The sequence below is a fragment of the Notothenia rossii genome (genome assembly GCF_949606895.1).
Source record: "Notothenia rossii genome assembly, chromosome: 5".
In the NCBI taxonomy this organism is placed as follows: Eukaryota; Metazoa; Chordata; class Actinopteri; order Perciformes; family Nototheniidae; genus Notothenia; species Notothenia rossii.
Window position 1 is genome coordinate 58,624,986 of NC_136903.1, and position 26,380 is coordinate 58,651,365.

Here is a 26,380-nt window from a genome sequence, read left to right on the forward strand (position 1 = left end):
TTTCTTTTGTCATGTTGACATGCTCTAGTTCATCCCAATTGAGGTTCATTCTCTTAAACGTGAGAGGAGAAAGGTGAACAGGTGATGATATGAAGAAAAGAAAAAGAGTATCGCAGGAAAGAGGTCAAAAATTGCCGAAATTGCCAAGTATCAGGTGATATGAGGAAAAGGGTATTGGGGCTAGGGGAAAGGGGGAGGGAAACTGACAAAAGACTGGGAGAAATAAAAAAGGGATCACCTATTTCTTTCTTTGAAGTCACAGAAATGCTAATGCGATTAATGTGATTGATGCAATGCTACAGCGGGGTGGAGCGCTAACAGCAAGAAAACAGCTAGCGGTTAGCCGTCAGTCTGTTTGCTGCATGGAAGACTTCTGAACTGTTACAGCAGTACTGTTGATTTCTCATTTATACATCAATCTAACGCTTTCTTTTGAATTATTTTACCCATGGAAATTCACAAGTCAGTTAAACAGAAAATAATGAAATGCTGTACAGGTGTTTATATGCAACGCAACTGCCAAGGGCTTACAGCTTTAGCGTGAACCTTTTTTTTTACAGAAAGGATTAAAGCCTTCAATTATCTAAATCAAACAGAAATACTGCATTCAAATCAAAGCATTCATGTGAGAATAGCTAGTGTTTGTTTGATGACTCATAGTTTTTCTCTATGTTTAAAATGGAGACAATCATGTTGTCAAGTAGGTGTTAATGTGGTGAATATTTTAGAACTGATGTGTGATTATTCTATTCATAGTTGGCACAAACTGGCTTTTGGTAGAGTTAAACAAAATCAGAAATAGAACCGGAAATTATTATAAGGTCCCATTGACACTTTTAACTTTGAATAAACTATAAACATATCATATTGAAATACTTCAGCAGAAGAATGTGAGATGCAGAAAAAGCAATGTGAATCCAGTATAAAAATAACTTTTCTTAAGGTGAAATATGATCTTTCTCAACTGTATCCATTGGCAGGTCATGAAAGACCATTAGCTGAGTGGTGGACGATGTTCGGGATGTTAAATCTTAAGTCTGAAGTGTGTCTCGGCCAAATCCCAACAGGAATGTCAGCCACATGATCCCCTGATGTCAGAAAAAAAGGTGCAACTCAAAAGATGTACTGTGTAGTCTGATTATATTGTCTTTTTTCTGGGCAACTCTGAAGCACAGTATCCTAAAAGCCAGAGACAGGCCTCCTTAAGTTCCTTTTCCAGGAAGTAACCCAGAACATCTACACACTATCAGTTTTGTGGTCACCAAATGAACAGAACTGGCTCCATTGGCACTGAGTAATATCAGTGAACATGAGTCTTTAATGCGGAAAGGCTGCATCTAATACAGAGTCTTCCGATGAATCCCCTCCTTGGTTATCATATGTAGGATCACCTTGAGGAGAATCATTTATATCAGACACATTTCCCAGTTCTGGCTGAGAGGCAACAATGATGGCAGCATGACTCCACTCTGCTGGTACAAGATACTGTCATCAGCTATCAGCTCACCCACACTCTTCCTCACACACTAACCATCTCCCTCTCTCGCACACACATTCTAGACATGTAAAAACACAACAGGAGTTAGTATGCCATCCTTCTGCTAGTTTTCTTTTCCTCTCTTCTCTTTCTCTGTCTCATTTTCCCTCTCTTCCACCCTTTCCCTTCTAATTCTGTCCCCGTCTGACTCTCCTCATCTTCAGTTCTTTCCCTGCCTTGTCTTCCTTCATTTAATGTTTCCTCCTCCGGCTCTCCTCCCCTCTTTGCCCCATACTGTCTCGCTCCTTCAGACAGCAGTAATTACACGGTGCTAGTGTCAGAGGCTGTCATAACACAAGAGCCACCGATATGAGGCTGGTGGGGGAGAGGGGCCCTTTCCACTTCTCTCTGGCTAGGGAGGGGAGCTTCTAATTGGGCTAAGTTAGCAGGAGGTACTGGCTTGCAAACACTGCAGATCTGGACACAGGCCACAAGTTTGAAGGGGGCTGACAGTGTGTTTGTGTGTGTGTGTGTGTGTATGTGTGTGTGTGTGTGTGTGTGTGTGTGTGTGTGTGTGTGTGTGTGTGTGTGTGTGTGTGTGTGTGTGTGTGTGTGTGTGTGTGTGTGTGTGTGTGTGTGTGTGTGTGTGTGTGTGTGTGTGTGTGTGTGTGTGTGTGTGTGTGTGTGTGTGTGTGTGTGTGTGTGTGTGTGTGTGTGTGTGTGTGTGTGTGTGTGTGTGTGTGCGTGAGAGAGAGTAAGCATAAACTACCTATTGGTCCAGGAAGTAAAGCCAATGCAGAACGGCCCTAAATGACATAGAAGTGGAGAATTATTGTATAGAACTATAGAAGTCTATGAAAATGTTTTGACTACTTCTCACTTGATTTATAAATCCCTTTTGTGTTTTCAGACCATGAAAGTTCAATCAATGATTGTATTCAACAAACCAATCGGTGACCCCACGGTTACCAAGTCTACTTCTATACATTCTATGGGTAAATCAATCAAAACCTCATGTACACACACAGGTTTATCCGTTTATAAGGATCACTTTACACTATATATATAAGTCAAGAGTTATAGTGTAGAAGTATAGAGGTCTATGATATTATCTTCCCCTAGACTTCTCACTTGATTTAATACCCCAGTAATAATGTTCCTAAATTATTGATGGTCTCAGTAACTAGTTTCTACTCATCTTCAATGCATCATGGTGTTCATTTAGTAAATAAAGATTTCATAATAAGTAAAATAGAGCATAAAACAGCATATACTTCAGGGTGTGGTTACTTTTATGGATGACACGTATTTGCCCAGTCTTGCCTGGTTTTCGGTGCACTTCTACATTGTGAAAGTGAAATGTAAAATGTCTGCATACAAATCACAGCCTCAAATACACAAACAGTTTAGTAACACTTAAAAGGAACAACTTTAACCTTATTTAACAAAGTTATCCTTAATTTAAATAAGACCTAAACTACTATCTTTAAAACATATATGTTTAGAAGTCTGTAGTCATATCCCAAATAGCTAGATCTGGAACCATATAACTCATGCTCATCGTGTCTCAGAGATCTGGATCTATAGAGCTGATGTGTGCACTCAGGCTCGTGTTGGCGTCTGTAGTCCTGGAGTAACAACAAAGTCATCAGAAGCTGCATTGTTCAAGGGCGAAGGGTTACGGAGCTATTACTCATTAATGAGCTCCTCTCCTCTGCTGAGTAACCCTCTCCTCATAACCCTACAACCCCCCCCCCCCCCCCCCCCCCCACGCACCTCTACTCTCATCTCTCTGCTTTTCCATTGTATCTCCCTGGGTCTCGTCATTTATTTTCACATCCTCTCCTTCCCAAAGTCTTTTCATTACCCAGGCAGCTACTGTAAAAGTTTTGTTGGGGAGAACTTGTTTACTTGTGGGGTCCAGAAAAGGCCAGACAAAATAGTCTTCAGTGTTTTTATCTGGGAGAGATCCGTGGGGGCATCCAAATGCAGCAGTGAGCTGTAATTTGGAGACATCAGATCATATTGTGTGTACTAGGAGCCTGAACCAGGCCATTGCACACAAATAAATGAGAAGGAGCCACTAGTGCCTAATGACTGCTGTCGTAGCACAACAGTAAACAGGATCAAAAAGGTTTCTTTGCAAAAAGAACCAACCTGACTGAAACATTGTAATTGGAGCAGGACATAATCTATGGAGTCATTCTGCTTTACTTCCATGCATCTAATGCCAATGTACTGCTTTATAAGTCCAGTGCCTACCCTACATTGTTCCTGCTTGATGAACCAAAAATACATTTAAAAAGAACTTAGGTTAGATAATGCTGAAATCCTCCACTGAAAACAGTACTAATGAGATTCTCCAGCCCCGCATGGCCCGACTCGGATCTTATTTAGAAATGTAAATGATCCTCGACCTTTACTTAACTATGTATCACAGGCTAGCAGAGCTTTTGGCTTTTCCTGAACAAATCTGCCTCAGCTATTTCAACTTTGCTTTATTACCTCCCCTACTTGGATTGAGAATGTTATCTTCAAGGGGACGGTGTCTTTTATTTATATTGAGGCTACTTGCTTGAGATTTTCCTTTTCCTTACATTAAATGAAACATACTTGAAAGGGTCCCTAGTATGCTTTCCCTTCCCTCTAGAATAGTATATATGTTTTTGCGCATGTAAATGGACAACAACATCTACAAAGGCTAACTTGGCTTTCCAGCTGCCGGCAAAGAGCAAGCACGTGTAACAGAGCTTGCTGTTTCAGAGAGAAGAATTGAATGCTTCAATATGCCCATTAGGTTTTATATTACCAGCCAGAGAGAGACTAGTGCATAGGAGATGCCTGCTACTAAAATACTGTATCATGCACACACTTTATAAATGATATCCCTTCTTCCTTCCCAGCAATAATGATGGAGGTTAAAGGATCATTGGCACTCAGTGGTCTAGATATAGAGTGCAATGTTGTTGCCTTCATGGCCAAGTGTTTTCAAAGACGTGCTCAGAGGCATTTGATGGTGGTTGGCCTGATAAAGCACATGTATTTACACTTACACGTAGAGAAACATAAGAAAAGAATGTATACAATACAACCTAGCACCTTAATATGACACGTGCCTCGTTAACTAGACGCTTTAAAAAGGCATAACTTTTTACATTCCCACATGAACAGATGGAGCTGGTACTTCACAGACAGAAAGAAAATGCCAACAGAAGCAAGTTGAAAGTGCTGAACAAGATGTTTTACTATTCTATCTTCTCTCCCTCTCTTCTCCTCCTCCTCTCCCTGCTCCCCTCGCCTCCTTTACAGTCGCCACTAAGCAGGGATTGTGTCTGTCACAGATATACTTAATCAGTTAACTCCCCACGGAGCTCAACTCACTCACGGCACACACTCCGCTGTCAGCCCGGCTCAAGGCATTAGGGAATTTAATAGCATGTGTGATTGAACATAAGTGTGTGAGTGTGTGCGACATTGAGTAGCGTGTAAGTGTGTTAAAGTGTGTCTTCTTCCCTTGCTCGTATGTTCTGGAACATCTTCAAGAAGTCCTTCTGCAAGGTTTGTGTGTGTGTTTTTGAAAGTGCAACTTTAACGTTCAAGTGGTGTGTGTGTTCCAATGTCAGCAACTATGTTTGCATGTGTGTGTGGGGCCTGTGTTAGTTGGACCATCTGCATGCGTGTGTGTGTGTGTGTGTGTGTGTGTGTGTGTGTGTGTGTGTGTGTGTGTGTGTGTGTGTGTGTGTGTGTGTGTGTGTGTGTGTGTGTGTGTTTGTGTGTGTGAGGGTGTTACTGTGTAATAGCCTATTAAGAGCAGAGCGCCCTGCAGCGGATGTGTCAAACAACTCAGAATGTCCTCGTCTTATGCACACAAACACACACACCTCAAGCAGTGTTAAGGCTGATGGGAGTAAAAGAGAAAGGGGTGGGGGGCGGGGGTTTGCGGCAACACTGTGTTTAAGTGTAAGACACATACCTAGCAGCAATTTTATAACATTATACGTGTTAAATATTTTTAAGATCTACTATGCTTTTTGGGCTTTCACTTTCCTGTGGTGTTCTATAGGTTTCCATGCATGTAAATGGTCTGCAAAGACTAACATCCCTGTGTTCCCTGTTTTTCTCCCACACACTCCCCCCCCCCTGCCTGAAACGCTCATACTTCTATTGGCTAGCGCTCCAACACATTGTACGCAATAGGCTAGGCCAGCTAACCTATCAGAGCAGACTGGGCTCTGGTTTCAGACAGAGGGTGAAAAGAGGTGCTGCAGCACAGGCAGTATGAGAACAATTAAGAGCTTTTTGAACCTTAAAGCATGGAGACATGTCACAGTAGAGACACTACATACTAATATGAACCTGAACATCAGCAGGAGAGGACTCTTTAAAGTAGAGACACTACATACTGATATACACCTGAACATCAGCAGGAGAGGACTCTTTAAAGAAGAGTTACTACATACTGATATACACCTGAAAATGAGCTGAATATGTCCTCTTTAAACTCCAATACAACTTTGCATAATATCATACATGCCGGCTATCCAGATGTGCTCTATGCCTTTAACGGTATTGTCAAGTTTGTGAGTTTGATTTTTAGGACTCATCATGGTGATACCAGAAGAGAGTGTTCACCTACATAAAGAACAAAGTAGGATAGAACAAGAGTTTTATTCTTTCTGCCTGAAACACTTCATAGTTTAACAACTCTGTGGTCATAAGAAATATATCCTGTTAGCCCTTTTTACAGCAAATCATTTTCTTTCCCGTTGAACAATTGACACTCTCTTTTCTCATTAGTGTCCTATTTCTGATAGAAGGAGGAACTTCTTCTCTTCAGTTTAATGGCAGTAAGTGTAGCCTGCAGCAGGCCATTGACATGGCAGACAGAAATAAGAACTTATCTGCATATAAGTGGTGGTCTGATAGCACTTATTAGGTTTGAGGAGTGAATTAGTAAAGCCGAGCTCAGCTCCTTCCTTTGTGTCATCTTTGCATTAAAACGAAGAAATCCTAAATGAGTCTCTGACAGGAGCTGCATGATGAGCCACTCTACGGGTTGGTTACTGTAGTGATTTAGGGAAGAGAATGTTAGCACCGCTATTGTATATATACATATACTGTAGATTGTAGTACAAATGTGCACTGTTTTAGTTCTACTTCTCATGTTTACATACACATTTCTATTATAGTTATGATTTCTTCTTTTCATGGAACATTTTGATTTGACTTCTCCTGTCAAATGAGAAAGGGTTGAGTTGTTCATTGTATTTGATATTTTATTGGACATTTTACTTTTGTTTTGTTTGTTTTCTCTTTATTCTACATTTTCATTTTTAGTTCATTTCATTATAAAACTGTCACAAAACCCCAATTTCCCTCCAGGATAAACAAAATCGGATTAAATGCTACTTCATTGGGTCTCTTGGAAATATTTGGATAGCAGTACATCTCATTAATTCTGAGTCATTCATCAACAATCAATTATCTCACACTGTTAATGATCAAAGCCTGTCATTACCAAATATCAACGAAGTTCCAATCGACAACCCCCTGGAGTTTTAAAAACATGAAATAGAATCACTTCAAATCCTCCACCTTCTAATTCAAACTACAATCATTGCTCCCTCCACCGCGTGATGCCTACACAAATCAGCCTTCAGAATTCTGCATGTATTGTTATTATCGTGTCTTTGTTCCCCCTGACTGCTTCTGAAGAGGAACAATGATTAACAGCAATCACCGTCAACAGTATCAATAATGCCACCGCTGGCGTTAAAAATCAGCCTCATTATCACCATTATCTGTGTGCCCCCCCCCCCCCTGAGAGCTGCAACAGAAACCTTTCCATCATCTGAGGCGGGGGCTGAACACGTAATCAGTCTTTCCTCGAGAGTTCTGTTTGTCTCCATGTTGGCACTTTACTCAAGAAGATCTGTGCTGCTACTCTCTGATTCTGGTTTGGCCTCCGTGGTTCAAATAAAGCAAATTGTGAATGTGACTAGATATAAAGAGGACATGTCTATAGCATTAACAAAGGCACAATATTATTTTTCTTTACGCAAGACAACACGTTTCCCAAAAAAGATATATTAAGAAAATTATTCATGATAATAATAATGGTCAATATAATACTATTAATACTATTCATCACATTAATAATAACAATGCTTATTCTACTACTATTATAACTATACTATTATTTTTCAAATGTTTATAATTATTTTAAAACAATATATTTTGATAGTCTTTATCTAAAGAGTCTTATAAATAATATGTCATAATTAAACTGTTTTTGCATCCCACTACGAGTCACAAGATGCACATGACTAGCTTCAGATCATGCATACAGAGAGACTGCAGGTGTAGGGCTTCCTAATTCCCTGCATCTATGTGCTGCTTTGCATGTACAGAGTGTGTGTTGATGTACATAACTGTGTGGGTGGGCATCTGCGTGTGTGTGTATGATAATGTGTGTGTGTTAATGTGTGTGTGTGACAGCTTGAGGGATGCTAATATTTGTTGTGGTTCTTTGTTCAAACACTTCAGAGGAGTTGTTGGCGTTCTGACTTCAGAGCAGCTCAGCAGACGTGTTGAGAATATGCACCAGGATAAGAGAAGAAGAGGAGAATCGCAGTCTACACACACACACACACACACACACACACACACACACACACACACACACACACACACACACACACACACACACACACACCCACACACACACACACACACACACACACACACACACACACACACACACATAAACTCTGCTGTAATGAGAAGCAACATGATTCGGGAGGGGATACTGATTATGTCAGCGATGCTTGGAGGTGTAACAACGGGTGAAGGGTGTGTGTGTGAAGAACACCGCCTGGCAGAGACTGACGGAGTGTGTAATGATTCCCATTCACCTGAACAGCGGTACACATTAGTAAATGCAAAGAGGGCTTCGGGGTGAGTTTGTACACGAGAGAGGGAGAAGGGAGGCGATTCATGACAGAGGAGATACAGAGAGGTGAGGAAGTCAAAAAAGTGAGGCGAAATGATAAAAAGAAAAGCTGAAGAAGACGTAAGAAGGATGCAAAAAATAATATAGTGAATAGATTAAGTTCCGAGCAAGACAGACACAGAGAGAGATCAAAAGAGAGGAGGGGAGACAGAGGGGGCAGTAGGGGAGAAGACAAATAGACACACAGAAGATAAAAGAAAAATAGAGAGGATGAGGAGAGCAGCAGCAAGATGTTCAGAGGGAGACAGGGCCAAACATTAAGCATACTTTCACCCTGACGGCTGTAGTTAGTTTTTTTTTGTCTATGATTAATCGCTACAAACAACCAGTGCCATATAGCTCAATTACACGCCAACACAGTTATGTGTGTGTCTGTGTGTGCTTTTGTGACACATCTTCAAAATGGAAAATCTCGGAGTTATCTTACTTTTATTTCAACAAACTTACCACTTTTTATTTTGTTTGTAATGAAATGTTTAAAGGGAACCTAGTTTGATCATCTTCAGGTTCACATCAGTATGTAGTTCTTCTACTGTGACATGTCTCCATGCTTTAATGTTCAACAAGCTCTTTCTTTTTCTCATACTGCCTGTGCTGCAGCACCTCTTTTCACCCTCTGTCTGAAACCAGAGCCCAGTCTGCTCTGATTGGTTAGCTGGCCGGCTCTGTTGTGATTGGTCAACCACTTAGAGATCACGTACAATGTGTTGGAGCGTTAGTCAATGGAAGTGCGACTGTTACACAGTGATGTCTTTACTGAATGGAAGTAAACAAAGGAGTCCAATGGAGGCGCTTCGACAGGGGGGGAGAGTGTGTGGGGGAACACAGGGGACTTCAGCCTGTGCAGACCATTGACATGCACCCAAACCTATAACACACTAAAGGAAAGAGAAAAAATAATTTCCCCATCTAATATTGTAAATCATATCGCAATTGAGTCAAAATAATCCCAATAAATTTACATTTCAAAATCTTGCAGCTAGTTTACTGTAGACTAAACGTATTTAGAGGCAGATAAAGACTATTAAAGCAACAAAGGAAATGGACAGAAGTGAGAAAATAAAGTTGAGCGAGGATGAGAAAAAAGGGGACACACACAGAGACAGATCGTTTCTCAAACTCTGACAAAATTCTCATATTTTATTTATAAGTTATTTATTGCGGCCTGTCAGTTTTTAGTTTCAATCAGCTTCTCTTGGGGAGAGCAAAAGTGCAGCACTGTGAATATCTGTGTTTGAGAAGACACATTGTTTTTGATAGAAACTTAGGGGGGGTGAAGGAAGTCAGAACTCTCCGGAGTTAAATTACTTAAAAACAATAGACTGCCTGTCTGAGAGAAATATATTCTATTCAATAAAAAAAACCTTTGATTTGTTCCTGAGTTTTATTGCACAGTATTCCCAGTGATGCAGAAAAATAAGCTGTAGGAAAAAAATCAATGAACAAATCAATACAAATAACTAATGCACAGATTAGATGGTCTCTAAATGTTGAATAAATATCTTCAGAGTTCATCTTGTTCTGTCTGTGCGACTTGACACAAAGGGAATTTCTTTATAATCATAATGAAAGCACCAGGGTTAGTGATGATTGGCATTCCAAATTAATTAATCTTTTTATTAAGATTAACTTGTATTAAGACCTTTTCCATGGGAAACTCTTACTTTTTTGAGATGGAATACATGGTTGATTTCCCTATTAATGTTTTTTGGCTTATTTTCAAATGTATTATCATTTCATATCATAAAGAGGACATATTATGTTCATTTACAGGATCATATACAGGACTGTCTCAGAAAATTAGAATATTGTGATAAAGTTCTTTATTTTCTGTAATGCAATTAAAAAAACAAAAATGTCATACATTCTGGATTCATTACAAATCAACTGAAATATTGCAAGCCTTTTATTATTTTAATATTGCTGATTATGGCATACAGCTTAAGAAAACTCAAATATCCTATCTCTAAATATTAGAATATCATGAAAAAGTATACTAGTAGGGTGTTCAACGAATCACTTGAATCGTCTAATTAACTCGAAACACCTGCAAGGGTTTCCTGAGCCTTGAAAAACACTCAGCTTGGTTCAGTAAACTAAATCACAAGTATGGGGAAGACTGCTGATCTGACTGCTGTCCAGAGGACCGTCATTGACACCCTCCATCAGTAGGGTAAGACACAAAAAGAAATTTCTCAAAGAGCAAGCTGTTCACAGAGTGCAGTTTCAAAGCACATCCACAAAAAGTCTGTTGGAAGGGGGAAATGTGGCAGGAAACGCTGCACAACCAAGAGAGATGACCGCAGCCTTAACAGCATTGTGAAGAAGAGTCGCTTCCAGAATTTGGGGGAGCTTCAAAGACAGTGGACTGAAGCTAGAGTCCAGGTATCAAAAGTCACTGTTCACAGACGTGTCCGGGAAATGGGCTACAATAGCCGTATTCCCAAGGTCAAGCCACTTCTGAACTCAAGACAACGGAAGAGGCGTCTGACTTGGGCTAAGGAAAAGAAGCACTGGACAGTTGCACAGTGGTCCAAAGTCCTCTTTTCAGACGAAAGCAAGTTTTGTATTTCATTTGGAAGTCAAGGCGCCAGAGTCTGGAGAAAGGCTGGAGAGGAGCAAAATCCAAGTTGCTTGAAATCCAGTGTGAAGTTCCCACAGTCAGCGATGGTTTGGGGAGCCATGTCAGCTGCTGGTGTTGGTCCACTGTGTTTCATCAAGCCCAGAGTAAATGCAGCTGTGTACCAAGAGATTTTAGAGCACTACATGCTTCCGTCTGCTGAAAAGCTCTATGGAGATGAGGAATTCATTTTCCAGCATGATCTGGCACCTGCCCACAGTGCCAAAACCACCAGTAACTGGTGTACTGACCATGGCATTACTGTCCTCGATTGGCCTGCAAATTCCCCTGACCTGAACCCCATAGAGAATATGTGGGGTATTGTGAAGAAGAAGCTGAAAGACACCAGACCCAACAATGCTAATGAGCTAAAGGCCGCTATTGAAGCATCCTGGGCATCCATAACACCTCAGCAATGCCACAGGCTGATTGCCTCCATGCCACGCCGCATTGATGCAGTAATCCGTGCAAAAGGATTCCCAACCAAGTACTGAGTGCATTAATGGACATTTTCAAATGTTTGATTGTGTTTTGCTGTTATAAATCTTTTTTTTTTACTTGGTCTGAGGAACTATTCTAATTTTTTGAGATAGGATTTTTGAGTTTTCTTAAGCTGTATGCCATAATCAGCAATATTAAAATAATAAAAGGCTTGCAATATTTCAGTTGATTTGTAATGAATCCAGAATGTATGACATTTTTGTTTTTTTAATTGCATTACAGAAAATAAAGAACTTTATCACAATATTCTAATTTTCTGAGACAGTCCTGTATGTATTCTGTGCCTATACTGTGACATATGGAAAAAATCCTTAAATATATAGTAATTGAGATGCCATGCTGTATTATATCTCATCTTTAGGTTTTGAAAAACTGTTTTGCATTTTGACCGAGGTTTATTACGATTCAATATTCATATTCCAAGAAAAACAAACAAAGATTACAAAACATGAACAAACAAACCATCTTTCCTTATTTTTGACAACAAACGAACGAACGCACACACACTCACACACACAGGCACCAGCACGCATATCCCGCTTCGCACATATGTAAATGCCTGCCAATAAATCAGTTTATGTTGAAGGCATGCTTCTGCTGAATTATAAATGACCATATGGGGAGGTCGCTCTACGAACTGAGGGCTGAGAAGGAGAAGAAAAAGAAGAAGGGAAGAGCGGAAGGAAAGGGGGAGAGGGGGGAGGAAATAGTAGCAGACAGATGCCTGTAATGAGGAAACAGTGCTGCGCTTTGCCTCAACCCATATACTGTCAGAGGTAATCAGACAAGAGCAATGGATGGATGGGGAGGAGAGGGGAGAAGAGGAGAGGAAAGGTGAGAAAAAGCTTAGAAATGTAAAAGGGTGATGCTTGGGGGTAAAGGGTACTGTTAGAGAAGAGAGGTTTTAAAAGAAAAGGTCAAACTAAATGATTGGAAATTCAAGTAAGATAGTGACATTGGAATGGAAAATAGGTTGGATATTACAGAAAATAGAGAGGAATGACATGAGAAAATAGAAAAACATAAGTGGGGAACAGATGGAGCAGAGGAACATCCCAAAAGAAAAATAGGATGGAGAGAAAAGGGGGATCGGTGAAAAAAAGAGGGAGGAGAGTAGATCACAGAAGGGTATAGAGATGAAAAAGTATAAGGAAGTCAAGGAGTAAAGTTACAATTGAAGAAAGAGAAGTGAACGGAATGAGGAGGGGACATCAAGGTTGGGAGTGGAACAGGGGGAGGGGAGGCTTTAAAGGGACAGGGGGGCAGGAGGCTGCTAGATTAACATTTAGTCTGCGCGCTGAAAGGATTTCAAACATGGCATCAGCCGTTTGTGTTTGGCAGATGGCCGGAGGACGGTGTGTTAGCACTTCAACTCAAATCAGCCCCTTTCCAAACTACGCTGAGAGATAGAGAGGGAGGAAGTGAGGAAGTGTGTGACAGAGAAGTCAAATGAGGGGATTCGTATGGTCAGATTCTGAGTGTTCATCAATATGAACGTGATAATAAAACAATAGTCCATAAGTTTGTGTGGTTGTTACGGTTGCTGTTTCGGTCTGCTCATTAATCTGCCTGTGAGTGTTTTCAGCTGTGCGTGTAATATGTAAATAAGCTGCGCAGTAGCCCTGACGTCATTGGCTGCCCATCCTCTGGTCCGCCTCTGAAGATAGTGATTGGATTGACGTCATCCAATCGCAGAGCACAGCCGGCGCACACCTGCTGGGGACGAGTACAAAGGCCGCGGACTATCACCACTCTGGAGGCTCTGTTGAGTGAACAGACGCCTCTCGCTACTTGCTACTTGCTCTTTGTTCTGTGGTTAACTTGTGTGGTCTGTGTTTAGATAGTGTTTAGAGTGCTTAGTAGTGTGTGACTGTTGCCTTTAGTTTAGCTGTGTTTTGTATAGATTCTTTGGTTAGTTGTACCACTTTTGAAGTGAGGCTTTGTTTCGTTCTTTATATTAGTATTTATTTTCCCTGTATGCCATTAGACTCCTTTTTTAGAGTCCTCCTTTTGTTTGGTTATCAACCTGTGCCCTTTTGGCCCTTTTGTTTGTTCAGGCTGTGTGCCTTCCATTTTGTTTTACCCGGTTCTGTAATAAAACCACTTTATAATTATTACCAATTACATACTGGTATGTGTTGCATTCCTCTTCCCCTAGTTGGGACGTAACAGTGGTCAAAAAAATAAAACATAATACAATTGTGTAATCCCTTTGCTAGAACAATAAGTTATAATACTTTGACACTTGGTAATCTGTGCAAAAAAATGAAACAAAGGAAAATGCTGATATTTGGTAAAAAAGTGTGTCTTATCATGAGTGGCTGCAATGAGCCTGTTTTCAACTGCGAAAATTCTTCAAAACGGGGTTGCAGGCTCAGTGGCGGCGCCAGAGATTTATTTTGGGGGTGCTGTGGGGTAGCTTGACGTTTCATAGAGGGTGCTCAAACATGTAGGGTTTCCCATTAATGTACCGGGCGCTACAGTGGAATTTTCTACTGCAAAACTCCCCACGCACACACACAATGTACCCGCGACTGTTACAATGAAGGCTCGATAATCAGCTCACGGCATATAGGTGTAAGCAGGGGTAAAGTCAGTGTGAGAAAAAGTTTTTAGAGAGTACTTGTCCATGGACAAGTGAGTTTGGCAATTTACTTGTCCGAATACATTTTTCACTTGTCCAGAATGGACAAAAATTGGGGCCACTGGAATCTTCTTCTTCGCCATCGTATTTTACATTTTCACACATAGGGTTGGGTATCGTTTGGATTCGAACGATTCCGGTTCTGCTTTTCGATTCTGGTTATTTTCGGTTCTTTGAGAGGGTAAAAATAAGTCCCATGATAAAGTGGGAGAAAAATATATTTATGAAAACATTAAGTCAAATCTGTATTCCTATTTACAAATCACTTCATACTGTTTAATTTCTTATGGTTATTGAATACAATTATATAAAAATAATCTCTGCATTGTTTAGTTAGTTCTAAGTGGTGCAGTTTGAGAATGTACAATTGGCCCAGTCTCCTCTGATGTTACACTGCAACCTGCCTGATACCTGCCTATGTAGAAAAGCGCTAGGCCTTAAATATAATGATAATAGGCTAATAATAATAGCTTATAATAATAAGTAATAATTAATTATTAGGCTACTTATTAGTAGCCTAATAATAAGGCCTAGCGCTTTTCTACAACTCAAAGACGCATGTGTATTACATGCTGCAGCTGCCCAGCTGCTCACTGTTTGTAAAAGTAAATAAATAGTATTTTCATTTCAATAATGTACTTTCTATACCCTGCTTCATAAACAATACTGACATCCCTGTGCTCCTCCGAGTCTGGGGGTCCGGGGATGTGAGGACAGCGCGAGGACACAGGGAGGCTGCTTCACTTCATAAAGGAAATGGCGGTCAATATTAACAACACAGGAGCTAAAACGCTTAATAACCTTCATTACGTATTAGAGAAAGAACATAAGAAAGTTTGAAAAAGATGAGGCTGTTAAACGGGCAGCGGATCCGCTGTGTGTAGAAAGAGAGAGAGACGCTGAGCTGCACCATGCAGCGAACAGCTGATCCGGAGAATAGACAGAGAGAGAGAGCTGTGGTCCGCGGGGCTCGGCCTCGCCTCCTGTCCCCACAACTCTTATTAATCCCGGTACCGGACAATTGTTATTTGTTCCTACTCGGAACATAGTTTTGCTTCCCAACCCTGCCACTGTGCTACACTTCCAGCGCTGCCCCGCCCCGCCCTGTAACTGTACAGAAAGCGGCGAGATGCATTCCCTTAGGAATCGACAAGCAGAACCGAAACTAACATTTCTAAACAAACAATGGCGGACACTGACAATTTGCGAATGAGTTCTGCCTTTTGTAAACTGAATTTATCAATAAATCAGGGCGAAAAACGTCACTTGTCCGCCGGACAAGTCAATTGAAATATCTACTTGTCCGATATTGTAAATAACACGTCCCGGACGGTGGGACGTGTACTTTTTCGCACACTGAAAGTGCTATTTTTATAGGTGGATAGTGGACCTAACATAGCGGGGTCCGGGGGCAAGCTCCCCCGGGAAGATTTATTTTTAAATATTGAAGTTAAAAGCATCAATCTGGTGCACTTTTAGAGCAACATGAAGAGATCTATGGATACATCTTTCAACACCCATATGAAACAGAACTGTAAACAGATTTCTTTTTCTTTATGGATATTTTACAAATCACCCTTTTAAACTTTATTCTTTTTTTACTGTCATATAGTATTTCATACCTGTTTTTCATGTATTCTCTTATTGTTTTATAACTATAATGATCATATAAACGTGTGCCTCGGAAATTATTGTTTACATTAATCGTGACCAAAACGTTTGAGACCCACTGAGATAACTTGGACTAAAGTTAACTATCTAAACACTCAGAGAGTCCTTTAGTTCACTGAGGCTCTCAGTCTGACAGGCGAGAGTTCCCTCCACCTTGTTGTTGAAAAAACTCCTTATATCCGTCAGCGTAGCTCGCTAGCACCAGAAGCTAACAACAACGATCTCCGGTGCCGGTGCGCTCTCTCTCTCTCTCTCTCTCTTGCTCGCGCACAAAATGGCTCGTTCCACACACACAGAGCCGAGCTTGAATGAAACTCAGAGACCCAGACGTACTTGTACTGTATCATATTATTTTCAAATCAATAATTTTTCAAATTATGATTCTTTTTTTTTTTCAAAACCATTTTTCCTCCTGGTCTCTTGCACCCCCACTGTCATGCCTCTGCGCCCCCCACTTTGAAACACTGGGTTAGAGGGTCTGTCCCTGGGGACAGGATCAGACTTTAAGCAGTAAACATAGATGTCATACTGTATGTATCTCTTCTTATGGTAGAATCAAACCTTTAACCTTTCTGCCTCTTATGGTGCAGCCACTCATTTTGAATGGAAAAGTGTTGGGTGTACGGAAAATATGAAATTCCTTGAAAAGAATTTCATTCAAATTGGGAGAGCCGGGAAAGGAACATAATTTTCAAAGAAAATGTTACAAGCAGTGACAATTTTGCATACTGATCATTAACTGACGTGTATGTTCTGTTAAAACCAGGTTCTAGTAGAAATCAATACACATTTAAAATGATTTGAATTTGAACGGAAGGTACGCATTTTTACTTTTGATCCTGTCAGTCAGGGGGAAATAAGTAACACAGGGATGGGTGTAAAAAAAAAACTATGTTACTACATGAGTGTCATTAAAATTAAATGACATGTTATTTAGCTGACACTTTTGTCAAAAGCGACTCACAAACCCGTGATAGCGTAGATATGCCTTGGGGGGCAATTGGGGGGTGTTTGCTCTATAGTTGCCAAACGACAATATAGATAATAGTATATGTTGACTGCAAGGGAAAAAAAGGGAAAGGCTACGGTCACAAACGACTGATGTCTGTTTTATGTAAATTATGTTAATAAAGTCCATTGTCTTTTGGAATATATGGTCATGTCGACACTTTTTTTGAAGGCACTGGATCAGGATAGGTTTTCTTCATAGCTGCCAGTGTTTGCAACTAATTTGTAAATATGGTTCAGGAGTATTGCTATATAAATCATCTATTGTAATGATTCCACATTTTCATTTCCAGCATAGTGTGTAAGAGACATTGTGTCCTTCCTTGAGGCAGTTTGTTCTGAGATTATTGCTCTCATGCTGAAAAAACAGAAGGCAAATCCAAGCTTAAAAAAGGGGAATTAGAGGTTAACCTGACTGAAGAATAAAGACCCTTTAACCCATATTTAAAGTTTTAGCTGCAGCCAAGCGTCCTGCCACTCTCACCACATGCCCTTGTTCTGATAAAGACATGAAGAAAATTACCCTTTGAAACATTTTCTCTAGAAAATGAGCCTTTGTACAATCACAGCAAGCAAGATGGACAGTTTCCATTACCAGGCCCTTGTAATTAAAGGATTTGTACTAATAGCAAATGTATCATAATTCCTGTTGGCTATCAAGTCTTTGACAGGCTATTTCATTTCAGAGCAATGTTTCATTTGAAAGCCTTCAGGTTAGTACAGTGTCTTTGCCTTGACATCCAAACCCTCGTAATGAGACATGCGCACAGAGCGGTATATGCAAACACACACATGAACTGCCAAATGAAAGCAGTCTTCTGGACTGTACTCGTCATTTATGTGCTCTTGGGTCTACTGGCACACACACACACTCATTTAATTCAACTTCAACCTAACAATCTGCTTCTATTGTTGCATCCTAATAGAGGCTGGAGGTGGCCTCATACAATATCAAGCGCACACACATTATTAGTGCACACAAAATCATAGCAAACACCCGCGCCCTATTCACATGCAAATTCACACTCTAATGGCCAAACACACATTCATGCTAAAAGCAGTTGGCTACATCTGAACATCATTACAATAGCCTGTCTCGACAAAATGAAGCTTAACTTTGACAAAAGTCTCTTTGAATAAAATAAAGTCTGCAAGCTTTGATCATATGATGAAAAATATTCCCACTGCAAAAAGGGTTATTTTCGCTACAGTGGTTCCCTGTACTGTGAGTACACTTTGATATCACTTCTAGACAAATGATGTATCTTATTCAAGCTGCATATCTTTTTTGTTATTTACTATTAAACACATGCTTTGATTGAAAAAGTGCCACTGAGTCATCCTTCTGAAGCGTCTAGTGAATTGGTCCCGCCAAAAACCAGGTTCTACTGGCATCTGGCTCTCAGCAGGGGGTAAGGTCCATCAGTGGGACCCACCCCGAGCTGGAGGAGTCAGTCAGACTCTGTGAAGGACGCTTCAGGGCAGATGGTGTCCTCCAGCTGAAGGACGGTCGCTTCACCCAGTAAACATGGTACCTCAGCACGCTTTATTAAAACTATGGTTGGACCTTATCCCTCCTCCGAAGTAGAATCCATGTGTATTTTCAAACCTCTCGCTTACAGCTGAAATCTTTTTATACCAGGTTCCTGACGATACCTTAGTTTTTGACCCAATAACACAATTAGATTGTTTATGACACTTCAAAGAGTCTGATACTAAGAGTTGTGTTACAACCAGAAAATATATCCAAAAACTATTCATCCGACCACACTTTGTGTGTGTGATTCTCACTTCTGGTACCTTCAGATAATTGAAATGTTAAAATCAATTTTGAGTAGTACATACACAGTTAAACAGTCCTAATCTGTCTCTTTGGCTATCTTCTAACACAACATGGGGATTACTTGAAGGTGTTTGAGGCGTACCCATTCAGTCATGATATTACTTTACCAAACCGCTAGCAACTGAAAATGACAAAGAAACAAACCAAACCAAGCCAAGCTTTGTTCAGGCAGGACCCTAAACAGAGAAAGTGATCTGTATCTAATAAAAATCGAATTGAAGTTAAATGACACAAAAATAACCAACAAACCAAATCAGACCAGACTTAGACCAACACAACTGAAATAAGCCAAACCAAAACCAACCCAGACAAAACGTAACCACACCAAATTTCACCAGGCCTGACTTAATTCAAACTGAGCTAAAGGACCATAGCCCTATTTAGCAAAGAGTACTCCTTAGTCCGTCCATTTCATTGCAGTACTCACAAGCGATGATGTTGCCATAGCGATTCTTGTTGCGATTCTCATCCTTCTTGGCCGTCTCCCAGGGCGCCGTCTGTCCCTCCGCCAGGGCCTGGACACACACATGAACACGTGCACAAGAGTTTCATGTTGAGATATGAACACAAAAATATGCATGCACATATGGCATGATGCCCAGAGCTTTTACACTGACACATGGGCCGGCAGAAGTTAAAATAGTAACATGCATATTAATGCAGAGAAAACTGACTCTATGCCACTGAGGGCAGGGAGGGTTTAAGGAGTTTTCACAGGAAGGCAAAGCTAACAGCAATTCACTTTTGGTTAAAGCAACAACAAAATAATAATGCAAGTCTTTAAGGCAAATTATTTGAACATATCTTAATCAATTCAATTCAAGTTCACTTATATAGCCCAATATCACAAATCATATTTGTCTCAGAGGGTTTCACAAATCAACAAACACAATGTAAAAGCAATGGAAAACAATGGAAAACAATGTAAAAACAACAAACAAATCTTACAAGATGAATGTACCAATTAAAAGAGGTACTTAACACAATGACACAAATACAGTTAGAGTACAATAATTACAATTCCATAAAACAAAGGGTCCATGAGGATGTATAAAAGGGTCTTAACTGTACGCTGTACCAAAGAGGAAAGTCTTTAACCTACTCTTAAATGTGTGGACACTGTCTGCCTCCCTAATCGCCACTGGAAGTTGGTTCCAGAGGAACGGGGCTTGGTAGCCGAAAGCTCTAGCACCTGATCTTTTCTTGTGGACTCTGGGAACCACCAACAGACTCTGGGACCTTAATGCCCTAGAGGGGCAATAGGAGATTAAAAGATCCTGTAGGTAGGATGGTCCCTGACCATTGAGCGCTTTGTATGTAAGTAAAATTATTTTAAAATCAATCCTGGAATTAACTGGAAGCCAGTGCAATGCTGCTAAAACAGGAGTGATGTGGTCCATCTTCTTTGTTCCTGTTAAAACCTGTGCTGCAGCATTTTGTATGAATTGAAGGGTCTTTAATGATGAGTTTGGACAGCCTGATAAAAGGGAATTGCAATAATCCAGCCTGGAGGTGATACAAGCATGGATTAGTGTTTCTGCATTGTTGTGATTTAGGATGTGCCTGATTTTTGAAATATTCCGTAGATGGAAGAAGGAAGTTCTTGAAAGGTGCTTTATATGTGATTTAAAAGACAAATCCTCTTCAAAGACGACATCAAGATGTTTTACAGTGGTCATATATATTTTTCAATGATAATGAGAATAATGTTTCGAAAATTGTCTTTCTATCTAATATCGCTAAATAAATATGGCAATAATCAAAGTTTATTTTTTTATTCTTTTCAGAATTGCAGCCCAAATACACATAACAAATTATGTGATTTTGTGATTTCACATAGCATTTCAAACTACAGTATGTAATGATTTTTTTTCTTTCTACTACTGTAGTGGTAGTTTTTATTGAACAATTGTATCATTCAATATTGTGAATTGTCAATTGTATCATTCAAAGTGTTCAGAGATAGACCAATCCATAGACAACATTTGAGTAAACACTTTTGTTTAAAATACAATTTCTAGAAGGATTTGAATGTTTATAAAGTGGCACTTATGTAGTCCTGTTATATGTAAGCATTATGTAGGGATTTGCAACGGGTGTAATATGAAATAGAAGTACATAAAAGCAGTGCTGCTCAACTTTAAGTCTTATTGTTAGACCTTTCAGCTCGCATGTGAACACAGCACAGAAGTTGTGGCAAGACATTTTACGGGCAGATTCCCAATTATATTAATCTCAATCAGGTATTTTTTATTATGCTTTAGCCAGGTAATTGTCGGCAGTATTTCAGCCAACTCTGGGATACCTTTCTAATAAACAGACCAACAGGAGGGCCAATGACAATGCCAATTTCCACGGGAATTAACGGGAATGTATGGGGATAAACTGGGAATTTTCAAAATTGAAGGTTGGCTCTTCATAGGGAACTCAAATATAGTTGGGGAAAGTATATTTTAGCATAATCTTGACTAAAACAAACAGATGCCATTCAAGTACACTTGAATATCCATGCCATAGCACACTGCTTACTGCATGGCTATTGAGACCACACAAAGGTTCGCAACAGGCTCACAAATGTGAGAGTGGAAAAACTGGTTGGCATTCGGGCAAACCTAAGGCTCTTTGAGCCGGACACAGAGCCATCCTCAACAAGGCTGGACAGTGACACTGAAGAGGAAGACTCAGAGTTAGATGTTGATGAGGCCCAGGAAGAGCCCATTGACTGAAAGGGTTTAGCAAAAATGCAGAGGATAGCTTGAAGGAAGATGTGCATGTTTAATGGGACTTTATGGAGGGAGAAGGGCTCTTTGTGTTCCGCCCCTTTGCAACCCTATATATATAATACAGAAATATGTGTGTGTGTGTGTGTGTGTGTGTGTGTGTGTGTGTGTGTGTGTGTGTGTGTGTGTGTGTGTGTGTGTGTGTGTGTGTGTGCGTGTGCGTGCGTGCACACACACACACAATCATTCTAACCATAGAGTACTGTGCTTAAGAAAACCAAACAACAGCTTTCACTGTCCTACAGGCACACAAACAAACACACACACACACACACACACACACACACACACACACACACACACACACACACACACACACACACACACCCCCACACACACACACACACACATGCACTGTGACAGACACACAGACACCTAAACGTATCGCTCTATCAAGCAGAAAATGGGTTCTCTTAAAGTGGCATATGGGCCTATGAGACTGTGTGTGTAGTGTGCGCGTCTGTGTGTGTGATGTTTGTGTTGCAAACATTTGTATAATAAGAAAGCTGCTAATATTAGTTTTTAGACATCTTAGATAGGATCGTTCTGTAGGAGGGTTATGCAAGTGTGTGTGTGTGTGTGTGTGTGTGTGTGTGTGTGTGTGTGTGTGTGTGTGTGTGTGTGTGTGTGTGTGTGTGTGTGTGTGTGTGTGTGTGTGTGTGTGTGTGTGTGTGTGTGTGTGTGTGTGTGTGTGTGTGTGTGTGTGTGTGTGTGTGTGTGTGTGTGTATTTGCTTAAGGTGTGGGTTGGCCAAAACAAATTCTTAATCACACTCCTCTCATGCGAATTCCACTTTTCAGGATTATAAAGGTTATGTATTAAAAAAGGAAAAGGTAGGTGGACAGAGGACAAGACATACACACACACACACACACACACACACACACACACACACACACACACACACACACACACACACACAGACATTATAGATTGAGTAATTAAGTTACACGGTTCAACATACTGAATAAATAATATTTATGAAATCACGACCACTTTGAAACATGTTGGAATCACAGCGTCTTTGTTTACCACAATGAATAACATTCAAAAATAGATTTTGTTAAACAGTTCTACAGGAAACTAGCTGAATAAACTTTTGACCTCATTTTCAAAATGTGAACCGATGGACACACATTTCCTTTATCATATCAAAATCCAAATTGTTGGGATATTCACAACAGTACAACCTGACCAACTGACCGGTCTTTATGCACTATATTCATTTTAATTCCAAAGGTGTAATCCCAGTGGGGAGCGACTTTGACAGCGAGGCTGCTGTCGCTGTTAGTGGGGTTAATGGGCTTCAGCACTAGAGGTCACATCACACACACACAGAGACAAGAACACACCATATGGGGTGCGGTTATGGACACACGTACATCCACAAATATTTAATTTATATTATATATTTTTTCCGATTACTGATATTATTCTTATTTTGTGTCTTTGTCTTCATGAAAAAACACAGAGGGACCATTTTCAACATGCATGCAGAGCTGCTAATAGAAAATGTTCATTATTTTGAAAACGGGAGCGGGCGATAGAGAGAAGCAGACTGTTCCTGGTGTCTTTTCAAAGATTCATTTTCAGCGACAGACACAAAGTAAAAGAAGGAAGAACAAAGTGAAGATAGGAAGGATTCTATTAACGAGGATACATGAATAAAGCAAGGGAATGAGGATTTGGAAGGAAAATGATCCCATGGAAGAGTGCGTATGAAAAAGAATGATTGTAAAAACGTCTGCTTTTGATGAACTGCTCCACACAAACAGTCAAGCCCAGCAGAGAGAGGAAGACAAACAGAAGCAGTAGAGAGCAGGGGTGTGGGAGACAGTATTAAGGAAGTCTGGCAACAACTGAAACATGACATGGGATGAACAGAAGATTAGGAAACTGGAAAAGAAGGAGAGAGTAAGAAACAAATAGGAGTAAAGGCTAAATGGAAGGATGACTCAAGCTGAGCAAAGATTGAAAGGGAAATTGAAGTCGGGGGGGAGAACAAGGTATTATGAAAAAGAAGAAACTTGGGACAAAACGAGAGTAAAGACTGAATGGGTGCAGGAATGGGTTAGCATTTATCACATGTTTGTGTTTTGGTTAGATGCTTGAATTTTGATCAGTGATTAGCACAAGTTCAAGAGTTGTTTAGGTTTACTACGGAATACAATACGTCAGTAAACATGTCTGAACATCACATCAGCATTAGCCACCTTTAGCTTAGCGTTGGTGATTCTTTTCTTTAGCCTAACGTTAGCTTTTTACTTCTGGTGATTCCGTGTGTAGATTACCCTGCCGAACAAAACGTGTGTTTACCAAAAATCGTATTTCTGCATTACTCCGTAATTCACAAGAACAATCCTATTCTCTTTTTGGTCAAAGGAGCCCTGTAATGCTAGCTTCTAAACACTGCACCACTCTACAACACAAACTGTAAAACAAAGAAAGAAAGTAAGGAGAGGAGAGTTAGTTTTACCGTCCCTGTTTGTTTTGCTGATCATCAATATTGATGAGGTAAAGGATTAATAATTGATAAGGGTCTCCAGCCATAAAACCAAATCCAATCTCTCTCCTTCACACACACATACACACTGCACAACTGGGAAGCGACAGCAGGGACGTAGAGGAAATATGGATGCAGCGTTTGCAAAATAAAGGAATCTAATTACAAAGCCGGAGATGCCGTTTACGTGTTTTATTTTCATATCATTTATTGAAATGTGAACTAAAATCTGATCATGTTTGCCTCGGAAAAGTCAAAAATCAATCTGCAGAAAAAAAACAACAACTCCCTTATAAATGTTTTCTTATGCAAATGAGCTATGTATGAGATTTGAGCTCAATGCAAAAAGGCGTCTCGTCTGACGCAGTTTTACTCCATTTACTATAATGATCATTTTTATTGTGCAGTAAGTATTTTGTGAGCAATTCAATTAAAATATATTTTTAAGTCAAATCTGCCTTTGATTCTTGTTTTGACTTTGAATGCTGATATTGCTGATATGCTATTCAGGGTCATAGGGGCTGCAAGAGGCTAAGATACAATCCAGATATTGGCTTTCGGCTTTTTAAAAGTCACATACATCAAAAAAGACAATCCTTTTCTCTTTGAATCACTATTTTACCAGCGGTAATAATTATACATTCAGGCATCACACAAACAGTTTATTACACATGTTATCTATGTGCTGTAGCAGCAAACCTTTGACCTTCTTACTAATGGCTGCTTGTAATGTTGTCCATCTGAAGATGTTCTTGTTGTTCTCATTATAAGCCTCTGTGTGTGAGAGTGTGTGTGTGTGTGTGTGTGTGTGTGTGTGTGTGTGTGTGTGTGTGTGTGTGTGTGTGTGTGTGTGTGTGTGTGTGTGTGTGTGTGTGTGTGTGTGTGTGTGTGTGTGTGTGTGTGTGTGTGTGTGTGTGTGTGTGTGTGTGTGTGTGTATTCACCTCATATTCCTCCTTGAAACCGTAGCCCTGTCCACACTTCATCTGGGTGATGTGCTGCAGGAGGTCTGCGACTCGAATAGCTGGCTGAAACTGACCCGCCTGGAACTGACCTGCAGTACAGAAATAAAATGTTTTTATATAAACAGCGGGATGCAGTTAGTATGTGTATTTTGTTTTTACGTTGTTGAATAACTGCTGAGTAAAATAGCTAACTTTTACTCAATCAATAAATAAGCTAAGTAGCGTCTTGATCTTTATCCAAGAATAAGACAACGCAGTATATTTATGGGAATAGTTAAATAAGTAAATCTCACTGACTTTTGAAACTAACTTGCTAGCTATGTCCGATTGTTTTAACGTCAAAAAAGCTTACAACAATTTGTATCAGGCATGTTACAATATTACTAACCTTTATACACTATAACTCAACAATCAGCTAACACTTAACTAACTGGCTAACTAAATAACCTGAGAAAACCTGACACACACAGTTAGCTACTTGTTTGATGATAAGTTTTAGCACCAAAACCTTTAGCATTATCAATAAAGTATAAGCATTATAACATTGGTCTAACTAACTAACTAACTAACTAACTAACTAACTAACTAGCTAACCGACTATCTTACTAACTAATTACCAACCTACTAAGTACTAACTAACTAACTAACACAGTGTCAAGGCTTTGTGCATGTACCGCTCTGGTAGGAGATCTCCACAGACTCACAGCCTCCGTAAGGAAAAGTCTGAAGGGTAAGAGAGGGCTGGGCGAGCGATGCCTGGCTACCGTCTGTTAATAGAAAGAGAAAAAGAGAGAAAGAGTAAGTTACCATGACAACAGACATCCTACCTATAATTCCCCTACCCACACTCAGTACCGTGCACAGTATGGACACATCACAGGTGAGAAAAGTTGGGAGGTGGAAGAATAACTAATTAAGTTAAAGTAGAAAAAACAATGACTTAAAATATTGTACTAAACGTTGGAAAACGGCAACATGTACTTCATGTATCAAAAGTGCAACCACTCAGTATTCAGAACGGCTCTTTTCACAGTACTGTATAATAAAACACTATTTGTTTTATTCTGTATGTATCACCTGTTTTATCTCAATTCTTTCTAAAATCTTAAATGTCTCCAAAATATAGTCTAGAAGAAAGAAATATTGGCTGCTTTTAACACCCTAAACCTTGATTGGTGGGCATGACGATAGGACGGCTAATTTGAATATCTCTCCACCAATTAACAAACAGACAGATTGATTGGATGAGAGCATGGGTTGTATTAGTCAGCACAGATGGAGGAAGAAGGTTCAGTGGGACGGAGGGACTGACCAAGGATTGTCAAGAGCTGAAACAGAGGACCCAAAGCGCTTTTGGTG

General features: G+C 40.1%; 1 protein-coding gene and 1 long non-coding RNA gene across 2 annotated transcripts in view; both read right to left on the bottom strand.

The window, feature by feature from the left end:
• Window positions 1-26,380, bottom strand: part of ptprt (protein tyrosine phosphatase receptor type T) — a 452,551-nt gene that overhangs the window by 47,441 nt on the left and 378,730 nt on the right. The window contains 3 exon segments of the mRNA XM_079681220.1: window positions 19,204-19,291; window positions 25,001-25,110; window positions 25,696-25,788. Of these exon segments, the coding sequence (XP_079537346.1) occupies window positions 19,204-19,291; window positions 25,001-25,110; window positions 25,696-25,788 (291 nt within the window).
• Window positions 14,233-15,193, bottom strand: LOC307039312. Its single transcript, XR_013808202.1, has 2 exons — window positions 14,811-15,193; window positions 14,233-14,684 (listed from the first exon to the last, which is right to left on the bottom strand). It is a non-coding gene; the product is annotated as an uncharacterized lncRNA (long non-coding RNA).